At 38.0% G+C, this 27,504-nt stretch overlaps 1 protein-coding gene across 10 annotated transcripts in view; it reads right to left on the bottom strand.

The window, feature by feature from the left end:
- Positions 1-27,504, bottom strand: part of SIK3 (SIK family kinase 3) — a 251,912-nt gene that overhangs the window by 107,706 nt on the left and 116,702 nt on the right. For all 10 annotated transcript variants that reach the window (XM_063608271.1, XM_034933783.3, XM_034933781.3 and 7 more), the window contains exons 2-3: positions 5,823-5,939; positions 2,925-2,988 (exon numbers count right to left, since the gene is read on the bottom strand). In XM_063608271.1, coding sequence (XP_063464341.1) covers positions 2,925-2,988; positions 5,823-5,939 — 181 coding nt within the window. The remainder of the gene's footprint in view (positions 1-2,924; positions 2,989-5,822; positions 5,940-27,504) is intronic.

Raw genomic sequence — 27,504 nt, forward strand, 5'->3', positions numbered from 1 at the left:
TTCACAACTATAATACAAATATTCTAGATCTTACCTTATACAGACCTGGAACCTGTGCACCAGAATCATCTAGTAATTTGCTCTAAGTAAAAGGGCAAATAGGTGACAGAGATCTGATTCAAACCTAGGTCTAAATACATCCAAAGCCCAGGTTTTCTTGACTAAGCCCCTTTCATCTTTTTTACACAGACATTTTTAAAAATCAGAGCTCATGAGACAGTTCTATCCCTGTGCAGTCTCAATAATTTCTTTAGGTAATACACTATTTTCTTCCACATCTGGATCTTTTATAATAATATTACTTAATAGTATCAATAATAACATTTCAAATTCTATTGTTATATATTACATAATATGTGTTACAATATATAATTATAGGTTGGTGCAAAAGTAATTGCGGTTTTTGCCATTACTTTCAATGACAAAAGCCACAATTACTTCTGCACCAACCTAAAATATTTTGTTTTTAAAATAACATTATCAGAAGTGGTATTCTGTTTGTTCATCCCTTGAGGTACATTCACACGAAGTCCAGGACCAAGAAACTGATCTCTCTAATACTGCTTCCTGCTGGGTGCAGTGGCTCATGCCTATAATCCCAACACTTTGGGAGGCCAAGGCAGGAGGATTGCTACAGCCCAGGAGTTCAAAACCAGCCTGGGCAACATAATGAGACCTAATCGCTATAAAAATTTAAAAATTAGCCTGGCATGGTGGTGAATACCTATAGTCGCAGCTACTCAGGAAGCTAAGGCAGGAGGATTACTTGAGCCCAGGAAGCTGGGGGTGCACTGAGCTGTGATCCCGTTACTGCACTTCACCTGGTCAACAGAGCAAGACCCTAGCTCAAAAAAGAATAAATAAATAAAATCTGCTTTCTTAAAGAGTAAGGTAGATTGATGTGCCCTGTGTTTGGGTCTTTTTTTATTACAAACATTAAGATGACATGATCTTTTTTCTCCCCAAATTACCATTGTTTCCCCACCAATAAATGTCGTTCTATGAAATAAAATACCTAACAGGCAGCTCAAGGATTTGGGAGATGTTTGACTTTTTATAGAATAAAACTTGTAAAAAGGTATCTTCCAGCCTGAACAATATAGTGAGACCCCCGTCTCTACTAAAAATTTAAAAATTAGCCAGATATGGTAGTGCACAGCTATAGTATCAGCTACTCAGATGGCTGAGGCAGGAGGATCACTTGAGCCCAGGAGTTCGAGGCTGCAGTGAGCTAGGATTGCACCACTGCATTCCAGCCAGGGCAGCAGAGCAACACCTTGTCCAAAGAAAAAACCTTATCTAGATAATGAAAGTTTTCTATTTGCCTTTGTATACACTTGTGATCTTAATTAAGGCAGGTTTATCATAACATGTCCCTGGAATGTCAGACCATAGTATAGTCTCCCAATAACATGACTGCTATTTCTCTCTCTCCAAATATTCTCTCTTGTGCTTTCATTTTCTGGTTCATAAATTTCCATATAACCATGCCCTCCAGGAAGATTTCCCTGATCTCCAAGAGTTAACCAAACTGCCATCTGCACTACTGTTCTCTACTATACAGAGTTTTACAGTTTCCATTCTCATCTTCAAAGTAATATGTTGATTTCCCTGTCTGTTTTCCACCAGATTTCTCCACGGAAAGGAAAACCAGTGTCTTAATTGAGTCAGCATCTCCAAGGCACATGATTGGCATATAATTATCATACATACTGAAGGCCTACTATACCTTCTTGACAAACAATGCTATCCTTCAAATCTTGTAATGCTTTCATTTCTTTAAAATAAAGTATCCCCTCCCATACTATATTGAGTATAAATTTCTATCACCATTAGCTTTGACATTAACTAATCACATATACAAAGCCAATTAAATATAAAATTAAGAAATAATGATACCTCTTTTAAAAAGGACTAGCACTTACCCTAAAGATACTTTGACACACAAAAACACACTAGATCGCTAGGGAAACTTTAAAAACACAAACACACACACACACACACATCCATGCAGCCACAACTGACTAGTCATTAATAAGAAGATTCATTTTAAAAGTGATTCTATGCTTTTAAATACATTTTATCGCGCAGGAAGGAGCAAATGTTTAAAATAAAAATTTAAAAATTTTAAATTAGCAAGTGTTCATATTGATAAATTTTTTTTTTAATGAGGAAATTAGACAAATAAAGTATATAAAGAAACTTTTCTCTGTAGTTAGTTGCCAAAAGAAAAAATAAAAGACATATCAATTTAGATTTGGAAGTTTACCCTTTAACTCTACTTGGCTCCATTTATCACTGTTAGAAAAAAAATCGTTTTGTCAGTTTTTAGCATCTTAAAAATCAGATTTGTCAGTAACAAAGTCTCTTATTTCTGACATTGTGCTAAAGCTAAGTGTGAGAGGAAAATATAGCTACTGAGGGCAGAACCCCCAAAATTACAAGAATCATTGAGGGGAACTGTGAACACATGGTAAATAATATAGTTACATGTTATATTTAAACAAAGTTTAAGGAACGCACTCGGGTGAGATTATGTGCTCTAAGTGGCTCTTTCTGACACAACAGAGGCCCACACACTTGTGTGAGTTCTGTCGCACTTGGTAACCTCAATTAAAACCTGCAAACAGGAAAGACCCTAAGTCCCACGTTCAGAAAGGATGCTTGTTTTTGGAGATCTTTAATCTCAACTGTCAGCGCCTGACTGAAATAAACAAAACACCTTTGCTAAGGAAACAAATGTGTTAAAGAGATTTTACTAGATTAATCAAAACAAATTAAAATGCCTTTGTTGATAGAAAATGGCAGGATTGAAGAACAGCATCAAGTGACTGCTGCTCAAGTGACAAAGGCACTGAACAGCTATTTTAGGTTTGCCATAGTGTGCTCAATAGCTGTTTAAAGAATGCAATAAATGTACTTACCAAATATTTCCCCTCCACTAGCATATTCTGTCACCAGATAAATCATCCGTTCTGTCTCCATAACCTGGTGCAAAGGCAGGAAAGTGACAGACAGTGACACAAATGACAGGCTGATACAGGAAGAGAAACTAATGACTCCTCTTTTTTCATTTGAAATATTAATAACCACTATAGATTAAAGAAAATTTAAAACATTTTTGGGGAAACAAATATAAATGTTATTAAGAAGAAAGGGAAAATTAGATATTCCTCCAAGTTCTTAAAAGTAGGAAACATTTATTGCTTGAGAGAGATAGGCTTTTTGATGTTCCATGAGGTCTCTGCAATCTCTTAAGCTCCATAAAACTGAGAGGCAAAGAAGTTGTCAAGAACCAAAACTTAAATTTCAGATTCAACATCAATCATCTGAAGCACAAAAATGCCCTATCAAATTAAAAAAACAAAAAACTAAAGCAAAAAAAAGCCTTTGGGGAAAATAATGGGAATCACATAAGAACGCCACAGAAATCACATATGTCTTTCTTTTTTTTATAGAAATGACAACTTTCCTTTCCACTGCCCATTTATTTGAAAAAAAGAGAACAGTAATTTAAAATACTCAACCTTTTAAAGTAACGTAAGTGATTTGTGTTTTGTCTTGGTCCCTTTGTTGCTCCTTTTTAAAATTCATTGTAGTATGTTGTCAGTGCTTTCTTCCTTTTTACATTTTCCATCAAACATTTTTAAAAGTAATAATGATTACATACACTCATTATAAAACAAAAGACCAAAGGCTTTCCTCTTCCCAATCTCCTCCATCTCAATCCCCAGAGGAACACTGTTCACTGCTTATTGTATATCTTTCTACAACAGTGCTGTCCAATAGAAATATAATATGAACTGCATATATTATTTTAACTTTTCTAGTAGCCACATTTAAAAAGGAAAAAGGAAAAGGTGAAGATAATTCTAATACTACTTTTTATTTACCCCAATATATCCAAAATACTATCATTTTCAACAATTCTTTTTAAAATTATTTTTAGTTTTACACTTAAATTAATTAAAACTAAATACAATTAAAAATTCAGTTCCGGCCAGGCGCAGTGGCTCACACCTGTAATCCCAGCACTTTGGGAGGCTGAGGTGGGTGGATCACTTGAGATTAGGAGTTCGAGACCAGCCTGGCCAACACAGTGAAACCCCGTTTCTACTAAAAATACAAAAATTAGCTGGGCGTGGTGGCACATGCCTGTGATCCCAGCTACTTGGGAGGCTGAGGCAGTAGAATCACTTGAACCCAGGAGGCGCAGGCTGCAGTGAGCAGAGATCATGCCACTGCACTCCAGCCCGGGCAACAGAGTGAGACTTCGTCTCAAAAATAAATAAATAAATAAATAAAAATTTAAAAACCCAGCTGCCAGAAAGCAAAATTAAAGCTTGAAAGAAGGCACTGCTCAAAGCTAGCACTGGACCTATGGAAATCCTCATAGGCTAATCTTGGGTAAGACAGGCAAACTTGCAGAATTCAGTTACAAGGGTAATAGCTATAAGTCAACCTCTTGAGAAAGGTCAGCCTAAGCCCCACAATTATTTAAAGATGATTTATTTTAAAAGGTAAGGTCAAGAAATTTATTCAGCCCATCAGGATAGGAAGGAAGCTGAGGTTAGACACCTGTGAGCTCACAGATACAGGTCTTCAGGCAGCACCAGGAAGCTTTCGTAAGTTTGCTTGTGGGGCAGAAGGTAGGCGTTGTTCAACATAATTTAGGCTGATAAATTTCAACAGGTCTGCTCCTGTTGACCTAATTTCATTATGTGAGCAGCTGATGCCAGGGAAGAGCTCTAACGCTGTAGTTTCAACCACACATGTTAACATCGCAACATGTTTTCTTTTCCATAAAACTAAGAGGCTACGAAAGCTTGCCCACAGAGCCTTGGGTGTACTTTCTCCACTCATACACATGGTCCTATGTCTGGGCCAGTAACCATTTACTGCAGACTAACAGCAGCAAAATAACCAAGTGGGTGGCCACGTCCTTCAGAACTAAGAGATGGCTGTTCTGGCAGAAAGCAGCAAGTAGAGTTGGGCCTATGCAGAGGCAAAGTTCTCGGCTGCCAACACATTGCAATTTGAGAAGCATCCCGAAGCCCCACCTCTCTCCCAAAATATCTCTTTCACCAGCCTGCTAAGGCAAGGTCCTCTCCTATCCCGCTTGAAATTCCAGCCATCAGATTTACTGCTTTTGTAGTTATGCTAGGGAATCATTTTGATGATGGCATGAAATATGCATGTTTCTTGGGAAGACCAAAAAAAAAAAACTAAAACAGAAATCTCTCCTATTGGAGAGATCTGGTCACTTGATCTGGTCTCTTGATTATCAAAGTAATTACTACCTTGGAAAACTAAGTCTACCATCCTATTAGAATAGAAAAGAGGTAGGTTTTGATTGATCCAAGAAGCAATCCTTTGCCATAACAATTTATAACCTGATCACAGAAACTAGTATTCAAATAATGCTATTAAAAAATGTTATATTCATCTCTAACTTTTCACCTCTCTAAATTCTCTTCTTTTTGGGTTTCCCATCCTGTTTTAGAACTCTGAACTAAATAAAATAAATTCTCATCATCTTCTGAATTAACATTTTGTGTAGTTCTTGCTAAGAATGGCATCAAAGTTTAAAGAACAAATTAAAAAGATCTACCTGGGTAAGGAAAACGTACTAGTAAATGGCCAGGGGAAACTTGCCGATACTAAGTGCTGAGCACGTAAACAGAAGGGTAGGAAAGATAGCAGGATTAACATAGAAACAAAAAAAGTCACAGATGTTCACCCACCCACATTTCTTCAAAGGGAGCCATACATACAATATTCTGGGTTCTTTGCAGCTATCTGCTGTACACTAATGATCCTACCTGGTAGAGCCTGATGATATGGGGGTGGCAAAGCATCTTCATAATTTGAACTTCCCGGAAAATCTTCTTCAAGTTTTCTTCATCCAACTGGGTCTTATCTATGATCTTGATAGCAACCTGACAACAGAAGGAAAAAAATTACTCTGATGCATTATTAAAAGCAGTTTACTAAGAAAAATTAGGTTCACTTTAAAACATTACGTTCCATAAAATATAAGCTGCCAGTATTCTGTTTACAGAATGTCAATGAGGAAAATTAATTTACTCTTTTTAAAAAGATAGGAAATGGATTCCTAGCAAGTTGGTCTCAAAGGAACAGACTCCAGAAGCTAATGGGTCTTCTGCCATTTCTTCAATTGCTTATACGGTAAAATCCTATGAAAAAATACTTTATTACTCCATAGATGTCGTTACGGTCTGGGTCAAATCATGTTTCAGTGCAGAGTGGTATATAGGGCCTCTCATTAAGACAAGAAGCTTTAAATAAAATTTAAAAATTTTAAAAAGGCAAGAAGCTTGTATCATAAATACGTGGTGCCTTACTAAGGTTCTATGAGAACTTTCACAGGGGCTTTACACATCTCACCAGATGCTTGTAGAACTCAATAATAATAATAATAGTAGCAGTGATGGTGGTGGCAGCAGCAGTAGCAGCAGCTACCATATACAAAATGTTTACTATGGGCCAGGCATAACTCTTAGTGGTTTGGAAGTACTAACTCATTTAAACCTCCTAACACCCACATTATCATTAACCTTGTTTTAGAAATACAGAAACTGAGGCACACAGAGATTAAGTAATTAACCCAAGATTAAGTAATTTACACCTAGTATGTGGCAGGTGCAGGATTGAACCCTAGGTAGCTTGGCTTTAGAATCAAATTCTTAATAAGAATGTTATAAGAATCTGAAGATCTTTCTTTAGCATACATGCACTGCATCATAAAATATATCTTTCCAATGTGCCCCCTTTTAATAAGATACTCATCAGCAAATACATTTTAATGAAGAATGAATGACGAAGGACTTTTAAAAATTTACTAAATCTAAACTTCCTCAGTGAAATACTTAAAATATTTGTGTTGCTCCAAAATATGTCTATATCTCAGTTTCAATTATGTAATCAGTATGGAAGCAATACTGGTTAGATGAAGAACCTAGACTAGTCAAACTCTAGTCCTCTCCAAATCTTAACATTCTAAGATTCTATGCACCAGAGAGGTAAAGGGAACATATACAGTACTTACTGAGGAAAAAAACAGGAAAACAAAATTACAAAAGTAAAAATGTTTAGCTCAGAGAAATAAAGACTGTTTGGAGCCATACATGGCAGATTATTCAGATGTATAAATGGCTGGCATAAAAGTAACTTTATCTGAAGCTGTTTCAGGTGTTAAAATGAGGACCCACGGGAGAAAGGCAGAGGGAGATAAATTTCAGCTGTACTCAAAGAGCATTCAAGCCATGCCTAACGAGGGAGTGTGATGAAAGGAGCTGGGTGTGGCTGGAGCTACAAGGATTAATCAGACACAGCCTACTTCAAGGAGATCACAGTCTAAAAAGGAAAAAAGATGTGTGGAACTGAAAACAATGCAGCATTGGAAGTACAATCAATGGAGCTATGTACCAGGTATAACAACAGACAGAGGATGGTGAATGACCTTCACCTACAGGAGAAGAGGTAGAAAAAGTCTGGGAAAGACTTGACAAAGAAAGCAGAATTTCACTACAGAGAGAACTGGGATAGGCAGAGAAGAAGGTAGAGAATTTAATGAGGATCTCACCAGCTGCTTGGTTTCCTGTAAGAAGTCTTGGATAATATAACCCTTGACCACCTGCATTTCTACTTCTCCTCATTACTGCACCAGATCACATACAAGACCTTAACTCCACAACTGGTCTAGCATCTGTAGTCCTAGCTACTCAGGAGGCTGAGGTGGAAGGACAGTTTGATCCCAGGAGCTGAAGTTGCAGTGAGCTATGATCGTGCCAGCAACAGAATGAGACCCTGTCTCAAAAGAAAAAAAAAAAGAACTTCCAAACAAGTGTGTTAGAAATGGGTTACAAGCAATAATGGATCACCTCCAATCTCAACTTTCTGTGCATACCATGATGTGCAAAAGGTGGGAAGAACTGCTAGGATTTATTTACCTTAATAACAGAGGGCATCAACTGTCTAAGGCCTGTGCCTGAAATCTTCCACCTCTGCCCACCCCCTACTAATTGATGGCATGTACAACGTAACTGGGGAAAAGCGGGTGGCCTTCAGGTTAACTTATGAAATTTGTGCATTCTTTCACCTCCAAGAGATCACAGGGAGTCATATAGTGGGGCCTCCCTGATTCACAAGGCACTCACTCTAAATTTCATTCGCATTCTGAAGCAATAGGATCTTCATAATGGTAAACAGAGATTGTGTGGCTCCCAGTCAGCCACACAGTCACGTGGGTAAATAACAATAGAGTGAATTAAATGCATTTCTGACTTACCATATTTTCAACTTATAATGGGTTTATTGGGACGTAACCCATCATAAGTCAAGAAATATCTGTACTAGCAATAATGCCTTTTGTTGGCTATAATTAACAATAATTTATTACATATTTCAAAATGGCTGAAGGAGATTTGAAATGTCACCAACAGAAAGACATGATAAATGTTTGGGGTAATGGATATCCTAATTACCCTGATTTGATCATTACATGTTGTATCCATGCAGCAAAATATCAAATGTACCCCATAAATATGTACTATAATAAATAAATAAATACATACATGAATTTTACAAAGAAATGTACTTCATCTTTTCAGGAAAAATTGCATTGAATATAATCTGTTCTTAGAAGGCACGTACAAAGAAGTTTTAATAGATTAAAACATCAAACTCCTGTCTACTCTTCAGTGAGAGTTCAGATTCCAGAAGACATTGAAAAGTGAAGCTTTGGGCCAGGCACGGTGGTTCACGCCTGTAATTCCAGCACTTTGAGAGTTAAAGGCAGGCGGATGGCTTGAGGCGAGGAGTTCAAGACCAGCCTGGGCAACAAAGTGAGACCTCATCTCTACAAAAAATAAAAAAATTAGCCAGGTGTGGTAGTGTGTGCCTGTAGTCCCAGTTACTCAGGAAGCTGAGACAGAAGGATTGCATGAGCCTAGGCGATCGCTTGAGCCTAGCAAGGGTGAAGTGAGCCGTGATCACACCACTGCATTGCAATCTGTGCAACAGAATGAGACACTTTCTCCAAAACAAAAAAACAAAACAAAACAAAAAAACCAAAGTGAAGCTTTATTTAGCAGTTGAATATAGTACTGAAAGCAAGGACTCTGAAGACAAGCTACTTAGATTCAAAATCTTGGAACTATCCCTTAATATATAACCTAGAACAGGTTACTTAATTTTCCAATGGCTCCCTATCTGTAAAATGTGGGCAACAATGGAACCTACTTTAAAGTGATTTTGGGGATTAACAAGGCTAATACATGCAACCTGATTAATATAATGCCTGGCACAGTAAACAGGCAATATATGTTAATTACAGGTAGTGCTGTTGTTATTTTATTTTCTTCTGGAATCAAGCCTTCAACTTTAGGCATTCCTTGGCAAGGATTAGATTTGCTTCACTAAGCAACATAATCCTGGATCTGAAACACATCAATTCCTTATTCAAGGGACAAATTGAGGGACCAAGAAGCAAAATAGCTAACAATTTGTGGGCAGCATTCAGAACCAACTGGCTGCCGCCAGCTGATGTGGGAAGAACATGGAAAGAACAGAGCTGGAAAAAAAATAAACGCATTCCATTCAGGAAAGTCACAGTGAGCCATAGGATGGAACCCACAGCAAGACCTGACCCTGAGGGCTGTGGCAGAGAGACACTGGTCTACTTCTTTACAGCAGGTCAGGCTCCCCTTGCCAACCCTACCTACTATCTAACACCTGAGAGGAGAGAACTTACTGTTGCTTGGCAATGGCATAACTGCCTGATAAGACCACTTAACAGGGAAAGGAACTCAGCTCCTACCTTAGCTGCAAACTGGAAAGTGGGAGTTTTCTAAAAAGCAGAAAAATAAAGTTGGAACAGAGAAACTGCCAAGTCAGACAGCAGGTGGCTGGCACACAGGTGTGATTGTTTTGAGAATATCTAAACAGATAAATGAGTATGAGTTTCACAGCTACAGATTACTGAAGACTATATAATAAAGGTTTTGGTGTAAAGTACACACCAGTTGCTTGAAAAACTGAATGTGTCCACAACAAAGGTAAATCAGTAGGTAAAGAAAAGATAAACTCTCAAAGAATGTTATTATATTGGGGTTGAAAATCTATAAATCTCCTAATTGTACTTACATATGAAAATTATAACAAAGCAGAAAACTTCCAACATGTTACCAAGAGACCATATATTTCCTAAGTTTGCCTGTTCTACACAGAATTCTTTTATCTTCCAAAGAGCATGATTTTGTAAACTGACATTCTAATATTAATTAAACATGACACTGTATCAAGTATGCTACTAAAGAGATACAGATTGTGAGAGTCCTTAATTTCCCTACTCAAGACATTCCCATTCAACAAATTCTTCTGTTTCAATTGGCATGTGGTAGGAAAAAAATTAAATTTAGATCATGCCAAATTTAAAGTCATAGCTCTTTATTATTCATTCTATGAGAGGAAAAATTACTATTTCTCCCTTTTAATTCTCACTTCTAAAAAACACAGTTCTTTTTAACTCAACTCACTTTTGTAAGCACAATAATGTTCATAGTGAATGAAGCTGAAAAAAATAGTGGTTTCTTCACAACAGGCAATAAATTCACTTGCATATTCTGACACCATATTTGCAAGCAAGATAAGGCAACAGAGTAAAAGACAATGAACTAAGGGACAGTTCAGCATTAAGATCAAAACAAACCACCCTTCCCCATCAGAAATAAATGCCCTATAGCAGATAGTACAGATTCAGGGATATGCCAGGACAAATGGACAGTTCAAGAAAGAACTACGTAGGAGGGAAATGCAAAGATCACAAGGGCTCAAATTCTTCCAAGACGAGAAAGAGGATCTCCTTACACTGGTATGCAGATGAACATACAGTAATTTCAAAGAATATAGTGAGCAGACTGCTTGCTTTTTAGAAGGAAAGAGAAAACATTACAGTTTGAAGAAAAGCTTATTTTTTAAAAAAATTTGTTTTAAGGAAAGAGCTCTATTTCTTTTAGAAATGTCTTTAAAATTTAGGCAGATATCAAACATTTTGCCATTGTAAGCTTTTTTCAATGGGGTTATGTTTTTATACTAACTTCTGTAGCAAAATTTTTATTCTCTATTTTTATGACAAAGCTTATCTACTCTAGAACATTCTCGGCTCAGCTCTACAACTATTTTATGATCTAGATCTGTACAGTGTAATACAGTAGGCACCAGCCACGTGTAACTATCCAGACTGATGCGCTATAAATGTAAAATATATACCAGATTTCAAAGATAGTAATATAAAAAAGAATTAAACTATCTCCCTGATACATTTTTATATTGATTACATGTGGAAATTATAATATTTTAGATATATTAGGCTAAACAAAAGATATTAAAACTAATTTCACCACTTTTTACTTTTTTCATATGATTATTTAAAAATTGTAAATAATATATGTGCCCTCTTTCTCTTGGACGGCACTGATCTACATAATGCCAACAGGCTACATAATTAATCTACCAGGTAAAGGACGTATTCCTTGAAAATGACTTCTGAAATCATTGACTTGATATTGAGAATTGCCAACTGTCTATCTCACAGAAACCTGGCCCAAGTTACAAGGCTCTCAATGCTCAAACATTGCCTGGGGAGAAAATCTCAAATAAGGTCTCAAAAGTTATATTCTAGGAGCTCAATTTAATTCAATTTTTTAAATGTCTGTTGAGCAACTGACTGGTTTACTGTACTGCCCTTGTGTGCAGCCATTCCCAGGAGGGGTTCTCTCAGAGAATTAAGTCTTACAGCCTTAAGACAGCAGTTCCCAAACTGTTTGGTCTCAGGACTCCTTCTCTTAAAAGTTAGGAGAAACTTCAAAGAAGTTTTGATTATGTGAGTAATATCTTTCAATATTTGCTTAGAAATCAAATTAAAAATCAGAAATTAAGACAAACATTTAAAAGACACGTGTATACAACCACACATCCCCTTGGTCATCAGAGCAATTGCAGCATCATACATAGCATAGTCTCTGGAAATCTCTATTTTATAATTGTGAGAGAGTATGAATGAAAAGTGAAAATAATGTTGTGGCATTTCTTTAAAAATAGTTTTGACCTAGGGGACCCACTGAAACAGTATTGGAGTCTATGACATCCCTGAATCAAACTCTGAGAACAACTGCCCTTAAAGCATCACTGTATGTAATGAATTGACTTCTCTTCAATGTATCTAGAATAGTACCATGTTTGGGAGAACTGAGAAAATAGTCACTCAATTTTCTTTTCTATAGGGCATAATGCTTTCACAGGACCCAGCTAAGAATGGCTGGCTAGAAAGGAACTTAAGTACCTTTGGAATCAGCCTTAATGAAAAAACATTTTTATTTAAAATTTACTAGAAAATAGAATTGTCAACAGAAAACAAATTTAAAAGAACCCCAAACCAACACAAGCTAGACTCTTGAATGCAACCTGTTACACATTAAATGGCCATGATTAATAATGTGCCATGTGACCAAGGTCAGGATGTAGGCTGGCCACATTCTTGGGAAGATCCTAACGTCTGCACTGTTACCCAGGCTGGAGTGCAGTGACACGACCATAGCTCGCTGCAGCCTCAACCTTCCGGGCTGAAGCCATTCTCTCACCTCAGCCTTCTGAGTAGCTGGGACTACAGGGACACACCACCACACCTGGATAATATATATTTTTTAATTTTCTGTAGCAACAGGGTCTCACTATGTTGCCCAGGCTGGTCTCAACGGATCCTCCCACCTCAGCCTCCTAAAGTGCTGGGGTTACAGGCAAGAGCCACCACACCTGGCTTCCAATTTTTTAATTGAAGTCTATATTTCAGCTTGAAACAATCAGTCAAATCAAGTACTAAGGGGCAAAACAGGGATGTATATTTGGAAAGAACAGGTTATTCTATTCATTATACACACCAGTCACAACTGTTTCTGGGAAAATATGCAGCTGTCAAGCCTAAGGAATGGCTGGGATGCAAGGATGCTAGCCAACTCGAGACACAAGGACTCTACATGGCCAGCAAAGATAAGGGTCAGGCAGCTTTCAATAAACTCCACAGAAAGTGGTTAACAACTATAATTTAAAATGTATAGCACTCCAGGCACGGTGGCTCATGCCTCTAATCCCAGCACTTTGGGAGGCCGAGGTAGGCAGATCACTTGAGGTCAGGAGCTCGAGACCAGCCTGGCCAACATGGTGAAACCCCACCTCTACTAAAAATACAAAAATTAGCCAGGCATGGTGGTGGGCACCTGTAATCCCAGCTACTTGGGAGGCTGAGGCAGGGAGAATCGCTTGAACCCAGGAGGTGGAGGTTGCAGTGAGCCGAGATGGCGCCGCTGCACTCCAGCCAGGGCAACAAGAGCGAAACTCCATCTCAAAAATAATAATAATAATAATAATAATAATAATAAAATACAATAAAATGTATAGTGCTTTTTAGGTGAGTGGTTGAACTTTTATTTTTCTGCCCTCTAGGCTGTACTGAATGGTGACTGTAAAATAGTTCATGCATTTCCAATGTCTGGATAGAGAACAGAAAGTTTACTGAAAGTGGGAAAATAAGTTGGAAAATGGTATACTGTGCAAAATTAGTAAATGGTATCTGAAGCAAAGGAAATTTTCTGTGATTACTTGAAATTCAAGATATAGAAGAGAAATTTTTAAAGACAAAAAGAAAATGATTTCTCAGTTCCAGTAATTCCCATCTGGTTGACATTTACCCTCTCAGAAAACAGAAGCCTATGAGTGTCTCCAATATTATGAGCAACACTCTCAGGCATACTGACATGATTGTTATTGTCGCAAAGTGCCAACAATGTTTTATAGTTAAATCAACTCTTGTCCTACAGGTTTATCATTTAAATGTATTCAACAATTTTTTTTTTTAAAAGGAGTGGAGGAAAAGAGAGTTGACAATAAAAATGAAGGTCAGTCAGGATTATTTACAAAATATAGATATTCAATTTTCTATTTTCAGGTGTTTATTTCAGATTGAACAAATTGCAGAAGTTTAAGATGGAGATACTCAGAATGGGATTGATGGCTTAATTTTAAGGTTAAGGAGCTGTTGAAAAGGATGCCTCAAAGCCCTAAAAAAAAGAGAGGGAAGAGGCCAGGTGCAGGCCTCACACCTGTAATCCTAGCACTTTGGGAGGCTGAGGCGGGCAGATCACTTGAAGTCAGGAGTTCAAGACCAGCCTCTCTAACATGGTGAAAACCCGTCTCTGCTAAAATAAATATATATATATATATATATATATATATATATATATATAAATTATCCAAACATAGTGGTGTATGCCTGTAGTCCCAGCTACTTGGGAGGCTAAGGCAGGAGAATCACCTGAACCTGGGAGGTGGAGGTTGCAGTGAGCCGAGATGATACCATTACATTCCAGCCTGGGTGACAGAGCAAGACTCCGTCTCAAAAAAAAAAGGGGAAGAGCAGGAAAGAAGGAGAAGGACAGAAAGAGAATGTAGGACAAACAGGAAACACTCTGAATAGAGAGAAAGGATTGGGCAGAAAAGTATTAGGGATCTGGGGAAGAAAAGGGCAAAAGCTAAATGGTTTAACAAGGCAGTTCTAATAGTTCAAAATGGCAACCAAAGAACACTGTCTAAGAAAGTGGCATAATGACAAAATAGGCCGGCCTGGTGGCTCATGCTGTAATCCCAGGAGTTCGAGACTGGCCTGGGCAACACAGCAAGACCCCCAACTCTACAAAAAATTTTTTAAAAATTATCCAGCCATGATGGCATATGCCTGTAGTCCTAGTACTCAGGAGACTGAGGTGGGAAGATCATTTGAGTCCAAGAGCTCAAGGCTACAGTGGGCTGTGATCACGCCACTGCACTCCAGCCTGGGCGAGAGGGAGACCCCATTTCAAAAAATAAAACAATAAAAATAATAAGTAACAATACAGGTTGAATATCCCTTATCCAAAACGTTATGTTTCATATACACCTTATACACATAGCTTGAAGGTAATTTTACACAATATTTTAAATAATCTTGTGCATTAAAAAAAAAGTTTGTATTAAGTGCTTATGCGTAGAATTTTCCACATGGTGTCATGTTGGCACTCAAAGAGTTTAAGATTTGGGGGCATTTTTCGTTTTTGAATTAGGGGTGTTCAACCTATAACTTACAGAAATGTTTTGAAATTTTTAAAAAACTAGTTATTTCCAAAGAAAAATGTCAAAGTTATGGTGGAAATTAAACTATAAAAAATGAAATTTTGTACTTTGGGAGGCCGAGGTGGGCGGACTGCCTGGGGTCAGGAGTTTGAGATCAGTCTGGCCAACATGGTGAAACCCCGTCTCTACTAAAAATACAAAAAAAAAATTAGCCAAGCATGGTGGCGTGGGCCTGTAGCCCCAGCTACTTGGGAGGCTGAGGCAGGGGAATTGCTTGAACCAGGAAGGTGGAGGTTGCAGTGAGTCAAGATCACACCACTGCACTCCAGCCTGGTGACAGAGCAAGACTCTGTCTCAAAAAAAAAAAAGAAAGAAAGAAAAAGAAAAGAAAAAAAGAAATTTTAGTCCCAGGACAGAAAGACGGGAAATAACTTGGCAATATCGCCTAAAATACAAGGTTGTAAGGAGACAAAAAGCTGAATAAATTTTAAGATGAATTTTCTTAATGAGCACATGCTACTCTTCCCTGGAATGCCAACTCACAGGTAAAAATAACACAGACTCACAGAGGGATTGTACTCTTCCCAAGAACAGCATTTGTCAAGAAGCCTGTGTACTGTTAAGCACATTTAGATGTAGAACCTAGAACGCTCCAAGACTTAAGGCTCCAGCTGAAAAGAGAGCTGAACTCAACTGCCGTAACATAATTTTCTTAAACTTCCCCTATGGAGATTTATTATATTGGGTATCTTGCTAACCTTACAATGGTAGTGCTGTTCCTGTTGAACAAAATCAGCAACAGTTCATATTTTAAATTGTTTTAAATTATATCAATATGCCCTCAAGGACTAATAACACAGTCTGCGTGAAGTAGCAGGAGCTGAGTGAACCAAGGAAACAGAAAACAGTTGAAAAACTATCCTAAACCCTCATCTCTTGATATCTCCCAATTATTTGACAATGAAGACTAAGGAAAAACAGGAAGCAATATCCATTTTCAGACTGCATTTCATCCTCCTATTTCTGAAAGTCTCACTTGTAATGCATCCTCGGATGTCAGTAGTGTGCTCATTGTTTGTCAAAAGGTGCATCGTTGTGAAATCATGCATTTCTAGTCTGGATGTTTATGATACCAGACTATCTTCCCTGAGCAGCCTGGAGTAAGAAGCCAGCCTCCCTGTGCCCATCAGGAACATGGCACCAATTACCTTCCAAGGCGTTTTCCGAAGGACAGGTGCACACTACCAGAGCTGACAGATAATGCCCCTCTGGGATTCCTTCAAAATGGAATGTTTTGTGTGATGGCTTGTGCATTTATTCCAGTTTCAATGAGTTCCTTATATTTAGTAATCATCACATTTTCAAGTCAAACAAATGTTATTTCCATAATGAATGTTTGCATTTCATGTGATTAATAGTGTAATTTAAGTAACTTAAATCAATCCCTGGAAGTCTAATAGTAAACATTAATTAATTCTTAAATTTCTGGGGTTTTTTTTGTTTTGTTTTTTGAGATGGAATCTCACTCTGTCTCCCAGGCTGGAGTACAGTGGCACCATCTCGGCTCACTGCAACCTCCACCTCCTGGGTTTGGGCAATTCTCCTGCCTCAGCCTCCCAAGTAGCTGGGACTACAGGCGTGCACCACCATGCCCGGCTAATTTTTTGTATTTTTAGTAGAGATGGGGTTTCACCATGCTGGCCAGGCTGGTCTCAAACTCCTAACCTTGTGATCCACACACCTTGGCCTCCCAAAAGGCTGGGATGACAGGCGTGAGCCACCGTGCCTGGCCAAATTTCTGATATTTATTTTAAAGGTGGTAAGTGGACAACTGATAAACAACACTGCCATAGAAAAAACTGAGAATGGTTCCACTGAAATATAAAATTATTATATGGGTTAGACATAGCCACAACAGATGTCAAAAGACAGCTACATGAAGTATATGCTTAATATAACAGAGTTAACATTTAACAAGATTCTTTGTGTTTTCCTGTAGCAGGATTACAGACATCCTAAATACTGACCTTCTCTGATGGTCCTAAATTTGCATTAGAGTACAAGTGTAGAATTTCAAAAAGATGCTAAGGTAGAACCAAGGATTTTATGTAAAGGAAATTGTCATAACTGTGTATCAATTCATTAAAGTATTGAGTATAGTTAATAACATTGAGGGTTTTTAAAAATCATTAAAAGCATCCACAATTTAAGTAAAACCCAACTATTATACTATTAGCCCCTCTTTTATGTCTTATGACAATAGTACTTTTAAGCCAATTAACATGACCCCTAATTCATTGCCAATGAGACCCAAAAGAATCTCCAGATATCAGAAATAGTTTCATTTAAGATAGACAGACGGCCGACGCGGTGGCTCATGCCTGTAATCCCAGCACTTTGGGAGGCCGAGGCGGGTGGATCACAAGGTCAGGAGACTGAGACCATCCTGGCTAACACGGTGAAACCTCGTCTCTACTAAAAATACAAAAAATTAGCTGGGCATGGTGGCAGGCGCCTGTAGTCCCAGCTACTCGGGAGGCTGAGGCAGAAGAATGGCGTGAACCCAGGAGGCGGAGCTTGCAGTGAGCCGAGATGGCGCCACTGCACTCCAGCCTGGGCGACAGAGCAAGACTCTGTCTCAAAAAAAAAAAAAAAAAAGATATATTTGCATAAATATTGTTCTAGGAAAATAAGAGACCATAAGTAACACATCCCCACCAAAAAATCATAAGGAATGAGATTTATGAGATGAGAAAATGAAAATGTAGAGAGCTAGAAGGAAGTAAAATGTTAATTGATAATAATGTCATAATAAAACTAATTATCCCTCCATATTTAAAAGTCTTTGTGCAACTTTCCTGAGGTCTCTGGGTCACAGGTTTCTTGATAGATCAAGTTGGCATTTTTTGAAACTAAGAGATCAAGTTGGCATTTTTTGAAACTAAGTAAAAAAAAATCCCTTCAATGAATCAAATGTACTTTTCTGGGTAGAAAACAGCACAGAATAAGGAGCTCAGAGTGTAGGAAGGATATAAAAATGATCATACACAGCAGTAGAAACTTTTTCCTTCTGAACAAAATCACACATAAACCCTAATACATAAGACAGAAAAAAGAGTATCCATCCTGGTTATAGACAAAACTTTTTAGAAGCCTAGGGCTCTGCAGAACAGTTTGGAAATCACTGTGACAGCAAAAAGACGAATGGAGTGGGTGCTGAGATTGAGAGTTCAATTTCCAGCTGTATCTCTAAGATATGTTTGTGACCTTGGGAAAATCACTTTACCCCTCTAATCCTCAATGTTTTCATCTATTACATGACTTGAAAGCAGAGGTATCAGCTGGGCACAGTGGCTCACACCTGCAATCCCAGCACTTTGGGAGGCCAAGGTGAGATGATCGCTTAAGCCCAGGAGCTTCAGACCAGCCTAGGCAACATAGTGGAATCCTGTCTCCACAAAAAAAATTTCAAATTGGTTGGGCACGTTAGCATGTGCCTGTGGTCCCAGCATTTTGGGAGGCTGGGGCAGAAGAACTGCTTGAGCTCCGGAGGTCAAGGCTGCAGTGAGTTGTGATCAAGCCACTACACTCCTAGCCTGGGTGACAGAGTGACACCCTGACTATAAAAAAGAAAGAGAGTTATCAAGATAAGGTTCTCACTGTGCCAATTCCTAATTCGAACTCTGGGAGACTTGGGTTTTGACTTTTTTAAGTTTTTTAATTGACATTTAAGTCCTAAGGGTTCATTCACATAAATCAGAATCACTACTAGTCATACAACTCTCAATCTTGGTTAGTTAAAGTAATCAAGCCATTTAGTTTTAGTTATTATTTCTTTTATTTTCTCTTATCTGTTTATTATTTACTTATTTTTGTAAAGATGAGGTCTCACTATAGTCCAGGCTGCTCTCAAACTCCGGGGCTCAAGCAATCCTCCTGCCTCAGCCTCCCAAAGTGCTAGGATAACAGGCATGAGCCACCACGCCCGGCTGTATTTGTTATTTCTTTTAGAGACAGAGTCTTGCTCCGTTGACCACGCTGGAGTGCAATGATGTGATAATAGCTCACTGCAGCCTCAAACTCCTGGCCTCAAGCGATCCTCCACCTCAGCCTCCTGAGTAGTCAGGACTACAGGCATGTACTACCATGCCCAGCTAAATTAATTTTTTTTAAGAGAAGGGTCTTGCTCTTTTGCCCAAGCTGATCTGGAACTCCTGGCCTCAAGCAATCCTCCCACCTCAGGCTCCCAGAGCACTGGGGTTACAGGCATGAGTCACCACACCCAGCCCTAAGTCTTCTAGTTTTACAGTGCTATATAATGTAGGACCATATGATAATAAGCAGAAAACTGCATTTACCACATTTGAGATAACCTTGGTGAATAAATGTTTCTTTCCTCAATTAAATACATTAAACTAAGGCATAACACCACTGTTTGCCCAGAAAAGCCTTGGCATTTGCTAATATTTTCACTATTGGTAAAGTCAATGTTTCCCACTGTTAAAACTAAGAACACTAAATAATAATATTGACATTAATTTCCATCCCACTTACAGAACAAACAATGGCAGACTAAATTAAATGGAATGTGAAATGGGCAACAAGTAGGTCAAATTAATTAAACTGTAAATTACAACCACACCAGAAAGACATGAACACAGAAACCAAGAATCCGAGTCTAAGAAATGTTGCATAACCCAATGTCAGCCAAATTTGACGATGTTTCCATTATCAAATTTCTCACTTAGAAATGAGAAACTCAAAGAGTCAATTTTAGTTTGTTTTATATTTTTTGTTTTAGACTAGTTAATTCCAATATATTAAACATAAGCATAGTAAGAATAGGTAAAATATACTGAGCACCTAATATGTGCCAAGGCACTAAATTTTTTTGTTACTTTTTGTAATGAAAATTTTCAAATATTAACAAAAGTAGACAATAAAATAATTTAAAGCATCAATCAGCTTCAAGAATTATTACTTTATAGTCAATTGTTTTATCTATACCTCTACCAAGTTTCTCCAAAATCCCAATCACCATATCATTTCATCTGTAACTACTTCAATATACCTCAAACAGGAGTCTTTCTCTTTTTTTAAACATAACTATGACATCTTTACTGCACTTGAAAAAAATGAGGAATAATGGCCAGGCGTGGTGGCTCACGCCTGTAATCCCAGCACTTTGGGAGGCCGAGGCGGGTGGATCACGAGGTCAGGAGTTCAAGACCAGCTTGGCCAAGATGGTGAAACCCCGTCTCTACTAAAAATACGAAAAATTTCCTGGGCGTGGTGGCACGCGCCTGTAATCCCAGCTACTCCAGAGGCTGAGCAGAGAACTGCTTAAACCTGGAGGGGCGGAGGCTGCAGTTAGCTGAGATCGCCTCACTGCACTCCAGCCTGGGCAACAGAGCGAGACTCGGTCTCAAAAAAAAAAAAAAAGAATAATTACAGGCATTAACTCTTAACCCATACAACAACCCTATGGAGTAGGTACTATTATTCTCATTTTACAGATGTTTCTGAGACACCTACCAATGAAGTTATGTGCCCTGGATATACAGTACTGAATGGCAGAGGCAGGATTCGAAGCCAGACAGTCGAGCTCAAGAACCTGAGCCCTTCACTTCATTATGTTTTGCTCCTTCTCAAAAGTAGATTTTATGGTAATGAGTTGTTAAATATAAACAGAGATAATTGACTAATAAAGGAATGGATGACTGACAGCATCAGACTTTAGCAAAATTTTGAAACAAGGAAAACATATCCCCGTATTTCACCTATCCTCCAACTTCTTTCTTCATCCCCAGCTGGTATGCTGCATTGAACAGCTCTACCTACCTTCATTTAACCTTGTACCCAATATTTTTAAAAGTAAAGTTTATTCTTTTTACTACAACCAGCTCTATTGGGTTAAACTAACATTTGGGATGTACTCTGTGACTAATTTTCATCAAGACAGACTTACTGGATGCAGTCCTACTCAAAATTAAATATTCTCTTCAGAAGTCATATTATGAAATATATACACCTACTATGTACCCTCAAAAAAAATTAAAAATAAAAATAAAAGAAGTCATATTCTGTGTGACAAACAGACCCCATGATGACTGGCCCCCAATGGTTCTCTCTCTCTCTCTCACACACACACACACACGCACATAATGACAGACCTATTCATGCCTTTATGTAATATCCTCCCTTTCTTCCAAGTGGAGCTAGAGAGCTTAATGAAGTAAATGGCCATGTTACAGAAGCCCTCAGGAAAAGGAACTGTGGGTGGCATCAAAGAACTGCGGGCAGTCTCTCTAGGATCAGTCTCTTTAGAAGCCCCAGCCAACAGCCAACAAAAAGCTGGGATCCTCACTCATAAAGCAATTCTACCAATTACCTGAACGATCTCGTAAGTAACTTCTTTCCCAGTTAAGCCTCCAGGTGACAATGCAGTCCATTTAATACTGTACAGCCTTCTGAGACCCTGAGCAGAGGGCTCAGCTAAGCCATGCCAGGACTCAAGACCCATGGAAACTGTAAGACACTAAATGTGTGCTGCTTTAAGCTGCTAAATTTGTGGCAGGTTGCTACATAGTAATAGAAAACTAACAGCTCATGGTTCTTTATAAGGTAGACAACTATCATCTCCAAGAAATTCTAGGCCAAGGAAATCTCTTCCATAATTTATAGTACAGAACTGTAGCAGTTTCAAGCAAGAGTTCAAGCATGTGAACAAAACTAAAGCTCTTTCTTGAGAAAAGCTTTGCTTTAGCCTTACTTGTAGAGATTCCAGCAAACTCTGTGTAAACATAGGTAAGCTCTCCACTGGAAAAGTAAATATGTCAGGCTCCTTAGTTTACCAAACAAAGTTACTTTTTTCAATTGCACAAAATGCTATCGAAAGCATGTGCATCTAATGACTTCCTTCCAGACAGTACATTATGAAAGGGGGGGAAAGAAAGAACTTTAGTGGAAAAACTTGACAAACACTACCTGAGCCAGGTGATCAAGGTTAGCATCAACAGTAATAAGTCATGTTGATAGTATGTGCCCTTGGTATGATGTGATGAAAATGGCGCTTTACCTTGGTTATCTTACCACTCAAAACCTATAACCCCAATCTAATCATGACAAAGACATAAGACAAATTCCAACTGAGGAGCATTCTACAATACCTGACCAGTACTACTCAAAACCATTAAGGTCATCAAAAACAAGAAAAGACTGAGAAACTGTCACAGCTAAGAGAAACCTAAGGAGACATGGTGACTAAATGGCGTGTGGTATCCTGGACAAGATCCTGACACAGAAAAAGGACATTTTGGTAAAAACTAACGGAATTTGAGTAAAGTATGAACTTTAATAAGGATGTACTAATATTGGTCCATTAATTATGACAAATGTATCATATTACTGTAAGATAGTAAGAATAGAGGAAACTGACCATGGGGTATTTGGGACCTCTGTACTGTATCTGCAATTTTTCTACACACCTAAAGCTATTCTAAAATAGTTAACTGCAAACATCATAATGGAATGCTCTGCTCTTCTAGCACTACATTCAAATTCAGTCTTAAATTGTTTTGTTAGGAAACTTCTATTTAATGTTGGAGATACCAGACTAAACAACAGCTTTCTGCTTTCCGTCAGTTCAAGTAACCAGATCGCTTAACAAACATTTCTTCACTAGACTCACTAGACCTATATCCAGAATCAAAATGGTTTCCATATAAAGAACACTTTGGAACCCTTTTTTTCCCCCTTTTGAAACAGGGTCTTTGTCACCCAGGCTGGAGTACAGTGGCACGATCACAGTTCACTACAGCCTCAACCTCCTGGCCTCAAGTGATCCTCCCCAGCGACTGGGCCTACAGGCATGTGCCACCATAGGGGTTTCTGTTTGTTTGTTTGTTTGTTTTTGTAGAGACAGTGTCTTGTTATATTGCCCAGGATGGACTCAAACTCCTGGCTGTAAGTGATCTGCCTTGGACTCCCAAAGTGCTGGGATTACAGGTATAAGCCACCGTACCTGGCCTTGAAATCTTTTTAAAAAATGTATTATTGAAGAATTTTTCTTTTAGACATAGTTTTGTGAACCTGATATCAAGTCACAGGGTATTAAGTTTTGACTTACAGTGTGGTGCTGGGAAATCGGTTTTCTCAATTGTATTTTTTCCTTTTATTTAATAATGTTAGTTAAGGAATCCATGTTTTCTTCTTGGCCTGTACTGCCAGAAAGCAAAAGCTAAGTGAACTGTGGTAGCTCTACTTAGCCTAAGTTTTCTGGTAAAATAGTATCCATCTCTCCTCTTCCCTAGACTATTTGGCCCTAATTCTTTTAAATTTGTTTTAATCTATTGATCTTCTGTTAAAGATACCTGAAACTCTTTCTGAAAGTAGATTTTTTTAAAAATTCACAAATATTTAGCCCGAACGAGGACATGAAATTCATTAACAAGACAAATAATCACATTAGTATTTCTCCTCAGCAAGAATTTCCCTGCTTTCTTTGTATTCTAGTTATTTAAAAAAAAAAAAGCAGCTTTATTGAGATATTCACATACCATGCAATTCACCAATTTAAAGTGTAAAATTCAATGTGTTTTATAAATTCACAGGATAGTGCAACCATCACAATCTAACTGAACATTTTTGTTCCGACTGAAAAAAACCTCATACCTGTTTAGCTATCACTCCTCATTCCCCCACTCCTATCCCTCCACCAGCCCTAGGCAACCACTAATCCACTTTCTTTCTATAAATTTGCCTATACTAAATATTTCATCTCAATGAGATCATACAATATGTGGTCCTTTTGTGACTTGTTTCTTTTACTTGGCATAATGTTTTCAAGGGGCATTCACCTTGCAGCATGTATCAGTACTTCATTACTTTTTATTGCCAAATAATATTCCATTGTATGGATATATTAATTTTAATTATCCATTCTTTAGTTGATGGACATTTTGGTTGTTTCTGCTTTTTGGCTATTATGAATAATGCTGCCATGAACATTCATAAAATTTTTATGTGAATGTGTTTTCACTTATCTTGGGTTTATACCTACCAGTGGAATTGCTGGGTTATATGGTAATTCCACTTTTAACATTTTTTGGAACATTAAACATTTTGAAGAAATGACAAAGCTGCTGCATCATTAAATTCTCTCTCACCAGCAATGCCAGAAAGTTCTACTTTCCACATATCCTAACCAACACTTGTTATTGTCCATCTTTTTTTATTACAGCCATCTTAGTGGATACGTGGTATCTCATTGAGGATTTCATTTGCATTTTCCTAATGACTAATGATGCTGAGAATCTTTCCATGTGTTTGTGGACTAACTGCATACATTTTGAGGGGCATTACACATTGAAATCTTTCCTCTATTTTTAAATTATTAGACTTTTTACTATTGAGTTATAAAAGTTTTTATATATTCTAGATACAAGTCCCTTATCAGATGTACGATTTGCAAACATTTTCTTCCATTCTGTGGGTTGTCATCAATTTTCTGATGGTATTGTCTGCAGAACAAAAGTTTTTAATTTTGATGTAGTCCATTTATCTATTTTTCCCTTTGTCCCTTCTGCTTTTGGTAGTCTATTTAAGAAACCACTGCCTAACTCCAAATCAGAAAGGTTTGCTCGTATGTTTTCTTCTCTTCATAAATGTGAGAGCTAAAACTATAAAACTCTATGAAAACTCTTAGAGAGTTTTGTGGTCCACTTGAAGTTAATTTTTGCATATGGTATAAAGCAAAGGTCCAACTTCATTCTTTTGAACATGGATATACACTTATTCCAGCACTGTTTGGTGAAAAGACTCTTCTTTCTCCAATGAATTATCTTTGCAGACTTAACAAAAGTCAAATGACCATAAGTGTAAGGTTTTATTTCTGAATTCTTGAATCTATCCCATTTATCTGTCTGCTAGGACCACATTATCTTGTTTCTTCTAGTTCTTGATATTCCAGATATTGATAGTCATCTTCCTCTGCTAAGGCTGGTGTTTAGTGAAGTTGTGTGAGCCCCCCTACAGGGCCTAGGACCCAGAACGCAGTTGTGGTGTTTTAGTAACTGTTAATGAATCAAATGAAAAGATTTCTGATTGTGGTTTAGGAGAATTTTTTTCTATTTTAAAAAATGTCAATAGACAAATATTAAAAATTGTTTTCACAATAAACTATCAAATTAGCAAAATAACAACAGGTAAATATAACTAAGACAGAACTAAAATAAGTTACAGGGCAGTGACAATGATAATGGAATAATAGTTTGGACTAGTCATCCAGCTGATTTATTAATTAATGAGAATATATGTTTATATTCCAACTATTTCTTTTTAAAAAGGGCTGAGGTGTTTACAAAAATCAAACATATAAAATAGGACAATTAAAAATAAAAAATAAATAGGTATTTCATCATTATTTTCCCAAAGCCATAGAGCCTTGGGAAAAGGCCAAATATTTCCGGATCAGCAGACATGCAAAGGCTTCATTAGAATCAAGTCCACTAGCCTACAAGCAGCACACACAAGGGAAAACTTCTTTCTTCTTCCTCCCTCCCTCCCTACCTCCCTCCCTTCCTTCCTTTTCATAGAGACAGAGTCTCGTTATGTTGCCTGGAATGGTTTTGAACTCCTGGGCTCAAGGCATCCTCCCTCCTCAGTCCCACAAAGTGCTGGGATTACAACCATGAGCCATCATGCCCAGCCAGAAATTTCTTAGGTGAGTTGGGCTCTTCAAAGAAGAATAGATACAGGAAGTTCTGGCCCTTGCCTCCCAAAAATCTCTGCTTTTTAGTCAAAAAAGGACGAAGAAATCTAGGGTTTCTTTGTCCTCTGGTTCTTCCAAAGTAGGTCAGGTCTGTGTGTAATTACTGGGTTTCACATTCCTTCGGAAAAGGAAGAGATGTCAATTCATGGAGGTATTTAACAAACAGCAGATTCAAGCTAGGGCTAGGGGCAAAAGAGTGCTTCTGCTCCTGAACAAAAAATAAAAATAAACAAACTAAGAAACAGTCTTTGGTTTTTAACAACAATAAGCTAATTTTAAGACAGGTAGAATAAAAGGCCTAATTTCTCATTCTAAGGCTACAACCATTGAACTTAAGCTTGTGGATGAATTCTCCTAGTTTCATCTTCTTCCTAGGCATGCTCTCTATTTAGCAAGGTTGACATAAAGAAATTCAGGAAAAAAATGCAAAATATATTTACTGTAAAACTTTATGTGCAAGAGCATGTACCAAAAGATTAAGAATTACTATCTGCAAGCCGGGTGTGGTGGCTCATGCCTGTAATCCCAGCACTTTGGGAGGCTGAGGCGGGTGGATCACGAGGTCAGGAGATTGAGACCGTCCTGGCTAACACGGTGAAACCCCATCTCTACTAAAATTACAAAAACTTAGCTGGGCATGGTGGCATGCACCTGTAGTCCCAGCTACTCAGGAGGCTGAGGCAGGAGAATTGCTTGAACTGGGGAGGCGGAGGTTGCAGTGAGCCGAAATCGCACCACTGCACTCCAGCCTTGGTGACAGAGACTCCGTCTCAAAAAAAAAAATTACTATCCGCATTACCAAAAGTCTTCTTCAGAAAAAAGAATCACCTCAGGGTTCCTTTCAACAACAAGCTTATAAAAAAATTTATTGTAAAATATGTCATATTCAAACCATAGTTCCTACGTACTCTTCCATTCCCCAGTACCACCTCATCCCACTCCAAGAAAACCACCATCCTGAAGTTTGTTCATTTGCTTTTCTTTATAATCTTACCATATATGTATCCCCAAACAACATATTGTTTAGATTTGCCTGCATCTAAACTTTATGCAAATAGAATCATACTCGTTTTTTTTTTTTTTGAGGCAGGGTCTCACAATGATGTACAGGCTGGAGTGGAGTGATATGAGCATAACTCACTGTAGCTGTAAACTCCTGGGCTCAAGAGATCCTTCCACCTCAGCCTTCTGAGTAACTAGAAATATGGGTACACACCACCATGCCCAGATAATATTTTTTTTAATTTGTTGTAGGGAAAGGGTCTTGCTATGTTGCCCAAGCTGGTCTTGAACTCCTGGGCTCAAGGGATCCTCCTGCCTCAGCCTCCCAAAGTGCTGGGATTACAGGCCTGTACCACTGCACCCAGCCCGTATTTATTATGTCTAACTGCCTTTTTTGATCCCCACTATTTTGGAATATTCCTCTACGAAGATGCATGTAGTGGCACTTAAATTCCTTTTATGCTCAGAGGTCACCCTTTTATAAATATACAAACTGTATTTATGCTTTACAGTTGCTAGACATTTGAGTTGTTTGGATTTTTAGCTAC

Source organism: Pan paniscus, chromosome 9 (assembly GCF_029289425.2).
Source record: "Pan paniscus chromosome 9, NHGRI_mPanPan1-v2.0_pri, whole genome shotgun sequence".
Classification (NCBI taxonomy): domain Eukaryota; kingdom Metazoa; phylum Chordata; class Mammalia; order Primates; family Hominidae; genus Pan; species Pan paniscus.